Below are 6,287 nucleotides of genomic sequence, written 5' to 3'. Positions count from 1 at the left end.
ATTTTTAAGTTAATTAAGTAAAGAGATGTTGATTATATCATCTAGTTGAATAACTAGTAATGTAGCCATGTCAGTTTAATTCTTAATGTATTATCTTTAATTCTCGCACGTACCTATGACCTTCCTATTTCTTTTTAATTAAAAAAAATAAAAACTATATTTTCATTACCGAGAAGGGGAATTCCGTCTTTCCGCAAGTTTCCACTGTCCAAGACAATTTAAAACCAGAAAGACTGAGCAAAGGATCTAACTTTCTTTTCGTTCTTAGTGCGCTTAATCTCTGAATCAAGAAAAATCAAATAAAAAAAGAAAAAGAAAAAGGAAAAGAAAGTAGAAATGGGTTTCTTGTTAGGGTGCTCTTGCTATTTGCAAGCTCCCTTACCCAACTCTCAGGTGCTGTTTTCTTCTTCTCAATCCGTTTTCTTTAACATCAGAAATGCAGAAACCAAGAGAAGAAGGAGAAGCATCAGGCCTCCAATGGCTGCTCTGACCCATGAAGACCCAAACGACGACGTTTCCAGCAAGAGGAGGGCGGTTCTTCTTGTGGGTATTTCCATTCTTCCTTTCTTGCAACTCAGAGCCAAAGCTCTTGAAGGCTCCTCCTTAAGTAAGTCCCTTTTTTTAATTTTCTTTTTTCTTTCTTTGTTTCAACGTTTCATCTTTTTAATCAAAGTATTGGATTTGCTACTAATTTTTTCTTACAAGTATATATATATATATATATATATATAATTGATACAATTTACTAATCAAATTTGTCTTTTCCTATGCTGTCCATAACCTTATATAACAAAAGCAACCTTTTTTTTTTTTTATATGGTTTTTCACTTGGTATACATGTCAGATTATCAATGTTAGTTGCCTGATTATCAACCTTAAAGTCATTTCTTCTACTTGCATCTTGTTAACAGCTATTGGATGCATTGAGATTTGAGAGTCTGGACATTTAATTTTTTGCTCAAAGGAGTGGTGTTCTTCTATAATTTATGTACTAATATTCCTTTTGGAACTTTTTTCATAAACAAGATTGTCTTCTTAAAGAAATTGTAATAACTAATAAGATTTTGCCGATGGCTGTTGTGTACTTTTAACATGAGGTTCAAACGTGGCAGTTAACTGGCCTGATGGCAATGAAGCCGCTTAACTTTAACATCATACTCTAAATTGATTTTATCTCACCATTGGACTTCTGTTAGTTAAACAATTATTCTAATTGCTAAGGGAAGCGTTGGAATTGCCTTTAGAACCAATGTATGGGACATAGTTTAGCTGTGTGGCTTAATATGATTTAGACACTTGACATCTGATGTTGTGGCATCATTGAGAAAGATTTTTATAAAAATTAAACAACAAGAAGCTATCTTGATATATAAAATCAAGTTAACAAACTTTGCTTTCTTCTCTCTCTCTCTCTCTCTCTCTCTCTCTCTCTCTCTCTCTCTCTCTCTATACCCTTTGGCTACAGCACTTTTTCTGTTGGTCATGCTTTCTTGTGTTGTGACGACATTATTCTTCTCTCTCCCTGTCTCTCTTCTCTAGGTAGTTTTTTTTTTTTTTTGTTAACATTGTAATGCTGTTTGGTATTTTTTAAATTTATATAAATGGGTTCTGGGGGAAAAAGAACAAATACACTTGGTTGAGGTACTTTGGTTTTGGTAATCTATACTTGGTAAGCCTCCTTAAGGTTCCAAGTATAGAGGTGATGCTTGTGCTAGATGTGCGTACCACTTTTACTGATTTCATGGAGGGTTAGATATATCAATCTTCCATGACAAGAGAGAGATTGCTAAGGCTTGTGAAATTGCAGGGAGAGAGAGGCAGAGAAAGAATAAAAGTAGAGAAGAAGAAGGAACAAGAGAGCTGCCAATGGCAGTTGCTAGCGATAAAGCACTGGCACTAATTGCCTTTATTTTGATTTCTTTCCTTTTTGCACTTTTAATGTTAAAATTTCTGTTTTAACTTTTATTACTATGATATAATTGAGTTAAATATTTAATTAGCCCCATCTCCTTCCATGAAAAAAAAGGAAACGTTCCTCCTAAAGGTAATGGAACAACCCCTGTTAAGATTGTTTGGTTAGTAATAGATCAACAGTGCATTGAACCAAAGTAGTAAGAGATGGCCTGATCGAGAATTAAGTAAAATGCTTAGTGGTTTTAGTATTACTATAAAGTACCTGGCATGAATCAGGTATGCAGTCAAAGTTTCTGGACTAGTTGGCTCAAGGTCTAATCTCAAGTGAAGCATGTGTAACTATTGAAGTAAATGGCTAGAATTATCACTCTTCCACATCATACTCGAAACAAAATCACTCTTCCACACCATATTCGAAACAATTCCTTATGCTCATGCCTGTTCTTTTAAAGTAGATCTGCTTACTATTTTGTTTAAAGTTTACATATATTTTATTGTTACCAAGGTCCTGTCCCTGTTCTTATTCTTAGGTCCTTTTTATAGGGTTGGTTTAATAATTGCTTATCCTTCTTCATTTTCTATTCTATTTATTCATCTTATTTCAGAAGAAAATGAGGTAAACAAACCAGAGGAAAACCAAATAGCAGAAATTGATCTAAACAAACCAGAAGAAAACCAAAAGACAGAGGTCTGAGTCTCTTACTTTAAGATCCCATCCAGTCTATCTGCTTTCATTATGTTTACTTCTTGATTTTGTGACTAAGTTTCAAAAATTCTTAATGGGTAGCTTGCATGGACAGGAAGCACAGGGAGATTCACCATCTAATCCCTTTCTATCCCTCTTGAATGGTCTTGGAGTATTTGGTGCTGGTGTGCTTGGTGCGTTCTATGCTTTGGTTTGGAAGGAGAAGAAAGCAGCTGATGAAACCCTAGAATTAGTAAGTCATCACTTACCTTTAAAGTCAATTTTTGTTACACAAGGCTCATTGTTCATAAATGGCTTTGAGCATTCAGAAGATAAAGAAGTTATGGAAAGAATACAACTAAGAAAAAGTCAGTTCCCTCTTTTTGGATAATCAGATGCTTTTCAACAATATTATTATTTCTCCCACTCATCAAACCCCCTTCCCGTGCTACTCCCCTACCTCCTATCAAGTAGTCTTTCTTTCCAAAATACAAAGGAAAAAACAAAAAACAAAAGAACAGAGATCAAAGAATGCTTTTGGTGTTTTCACCTTAACGTAATGTTTGCAGTGCTAAATTATTTTATTTGACTTTCATTACCAAATACCCTTTTTTGGACTAGTTTACAAATCTTGCTTTGATTGGAATATGTACAAATCTTGCTTTGATTGGAACATGCAGATAAAGATCAAATTGCAAGAAAAGGAAGCTGCAATTTTGTCATTGGAGAAAGACTTTGAATCAAAGCTGCTAAATGAACAGGAAGAACGAACCAAGCAACTCAAAGAGGCAAAGGGAGAACAGCTGTCTTTAATGGATCGACTAAATTCATCTAACAATACAATTACAGGCTTAGGACAGGAACTGAAAAATGAGAAGAGGTTAATTGAGAAGCTTAAAGTTCAAATAGACAGTCTTCAAAGAAACCTCTCAAAGGCTGGGGAAGAGAAAAGATCTCTTGAACAAGAACTGAAGGAAAAGCTTGATTCAGTTGATGTCCTGCAAGAAAAAATTAACTTGCTCAGTTCAGAACTTAATGATAAGGGAGGTAATATTCAAAAGCTCAGCTCTTCCCTTGTTCAAAAAGAATCAGAGTTCAAGAACTTGAACACTACCTACAAGCAAACCATGGAAGAACTTGGGAAAGCACATTCAGAGATTGAAGGATTGAAAGATGAATTACTAAGAAGTCAAAGTGAGCTTGAATCCAAAAATTCTGCAGTGGATGAATTAAATTCAAGGTTAAGCTCTTTAATGGTTGAAAGAGATAATTCTAAGCAGGAACTTGGTGCTCTTCAGGAGGATTACAATGATCTGAAACTGTCTTCTGTAAATAAGGCAGCGGCAGATATTAAGCTTTTGGGGGAAAGAGAAAAAGAAATTCAACTGCTGAAGGAAAAACTTGAGCTTGCTCTAAATGATGTAAGTGAAAATAAAGGAATTGTTGTTGATTTGAACAAGGAAAGGGAACACCTGAAGAGAGCACTGGAGGTGGAATTGCACAATGTAACGAAGCTGAAAGAAGAACTCCTACTTGCTGAGGAAACTCTTGCGAAGTCCAGAAGTGAGGCTTCTGATCTGTCCAAGCAACTAAATCACTCAAGAAATCATAGTAAAGAGCTTGAGTCTGAGGTTTCAAGGGTTAGGGCTGAGTTTGATGAAGCTAAATTAAGACTGCAGGGTAGTCTTGTTGAGGCAAAACAAAGTGGTGAAGTTCTAGCCGGTGAGCTCACAACTGCTAAGGAGCTTCTGAAGAAATCTAGGGAGGAGCTGCAGATTTTTTCTCATGACCTGACTTCTACGAAAGAAAATTGTGATAGCCTCCAGAGGGAATTGGTAGATGCCTATAAAAAGGCAGAAGCCACAGCCAATGATTTGAAAGAAGAGAAAAAGATTGTTTCTTCTTTACACAAAGAACTACAGGCTTTGGAGAAGCAGATTGCGATGGACAAGGAAGCTAGAAAATCACTTGAAACCGACTTGGAAGAGGCTACCAAGTCACTTGATGAGATGAATCGAAATATATTGAAACTTTCTGGAGATCTTGAAAGGGCTAATGCTACAATATCTAGTCTTGAGGATGAGAAAATGGTGCTCTATAAAACACTTACAGAGCACAAGAATGCATCCAAAAAAGCCCGAGAAAACATGGAAGATGCTCATAACCTTGTCATGGCACTTGGCAAGGAAAGGGAGAGTTTGGAAAAGCGAGCGAAGAAACTTGAGGAAGAATTGGCATCTGCTAAGGGTGAAATATTACGGTTGAGGAGTCAAATAAATTCATCCAAAGTTCCTGTAAATGATCAGCATCAACAGAAAGGTGAAACTGAAACTAATGTCAGTGTCAGCGCAAGGAAAACTAGCAGAAGGAGAAAAGGTAGCGCACGATGAGGCCGTGAACCATCCTGAGTTCTAATACTCCTCCTAGATTTTTATTGTTGCTCTGACAATTTTTCGCAACACCATTGTATTGTTACCGTATAAATCTGACACCGAGGTATGCTGATTAAGGAATTTACTTCATACTGATGAAATACTAACGCAGTTTCTCTCTTTTTTTTTCAACAACAAAGAAAACATCAAGCTTTGCATGTTCATTGGGAATTAAGATTCATCTCTTGGGATGAAAATTGCTTGAGAGAACAATTAAACTGACAGTAGAAAACATAGCTTTTTTAGATCCTGAATCAATCTGAGCAAGGATATAGTTTCATCATATATATATATATATACTCCCGTTGAGTAAGCCTTGTCAACTCTATAGCTGTCTGCCATTTTGAGGTCATTGAAAGGGCTGCTATCGATTGCTGGAAAATGGAAGTAATCCAAGAGTTGTCCTAGGTTTTTTTTTCCCGTAATTCGCCAGATACTCATACTAGTTTTTTCTGGAAGCATAAAACAATGTTAGAGGATAAAAAATTATAAGGAGGGTAGGCGAGAATTAATGAAGTTCAGTGATAGTAAATGGCATTTGATTGTTAGTTGTTCAATTAACGAGAAAGATTAATAAATTGTTCAACGTAAATAGTTAATGAACACAAAATTAAAATGCTATGAAATTCACATTTCGACCACAGTGGGAGTCGAACCCACGACCTTTTGATCCGAAGTCAAACGCGCTAATCCACTGCGCTATGCGGTCATATGACATTTCGGTCGATAATTACAATAGTTGACTGAAACATATGAAAATGAATTGTTTAAAATTTTGTATAAATTATATATTAATACTTTCAACCTGATCAAATTCGATTAAAAAAAAATTTGAATTCAGTTTGATTATTATTGAGTCAAACTCAAATAATTTAATTTATCGATCGAACTAAATTTCAATATTCTTATATCCGATTTGAGTAGCTCGCGAGCTTAATCGAGTTTTTATATTTAAATATATTTTTATTATTTTAATTAATAAAATATTTCGAATTCGAGTTCGAATTCGAGCATAAATAATTGAACTTTTATCGAATATACGAATAAAGCTTATTTCTACATATAAATCAAGTTCAAAGTTGAAAAATAAAATTTAATCGAATTTGAGTCGAATACCAAACCACAAATTATGAATCGAACTCAAACTTTTCACTATATCGATTTAATTCGGTTCGATTTGATTACACTCCTAATTATAACTTCAAAACGACATCCATGTCATTTTTGTAGTATTTTTTCTCTTTTTTTTTTTTTCT

At 34.9% G+C, this 6,287-nt stretch overlaps 1 protein-coding gene and 1 non-coding gene across 4 annotated transcripts; one reads left to right on the top strand and one right to left on the bottom strand.

Moving 5' to 3' along the window:
* The first annotated feature begins 239 nt into the window (after window positions 1-239).
* Window positions 240-5,151, top strand: MFP1 (MAR binding filament-like protein 1). 3 transcript variants are annotated; one of them, XM_089755605.1, is made up of 5 exons: window positions 240-611; window positions 2,001-2,079; window positions 2,546-2,602; window positions 2,715-2,852; window positions 3,280-5,151. In XM_089755605.1, the coding sequence occupies exons 1-5, from the start codon at window positions 337-339 to the stop codon at window positions 4,987-4,989; spliced, it is 2,259 nt and encodes a 752-aa protein (XP_089611731.1). In that variant the 5' UTR covers window positions 240-336; the 3' UTR covers window positions 4,990-5,151. The 3 variants fall into 3 exon arrangements, with proteins under 3 accessions (XP_089611731.1, XP_089611730.1, XP_022714933.2); XM_089755604.1 differs by lacking the exon at window positions 2,001-2,079 and adding an exon at window positions 1,808-1,889 and having other exon boundaries at window positions 241-607; window positions 2,515-2,602; XM_022859198.2 differs by lacking the exon at window positions 2,001-2,079 and having other exon boundaries at window positions 242-607; window positions 2,520-2,602.
* A 515-nt stretch (window positions 5,152-5,666) lies between these two features.
* Window positions 5,667-5,740, bottom strand: TRNAR-UCG (transfer RNA arginine (anticodon UCG)). The gene has a single exon. It is a non-coding gene; the product is annotated as a tRNA-Arg (tRNA).
* Between the last annotated feature and the right edge of the window lie 547 nt (window positions 5,741-6,287).

This window comes from Durio zibethinus, chromosome 26, assembly GCF_047325235.1.
Source record: "Durio zibethinus cultivar Kanyao isolate XHJ-2024 chromosome 26, ASM4732523v1, whole genome shotgun sequence".
Taxonomy (NCBI): Eukaryota; Viridiplantae; Streptophyta; class Magnoliopsida; order Malvales; family Malvaceae; genus Durio; species Durio zibethinus.
The sequence above is the reverse complement of the archived record's forward strand: the minus strand, read 5'-3'. Positions and strand labels throughout refer to the sequence as shown.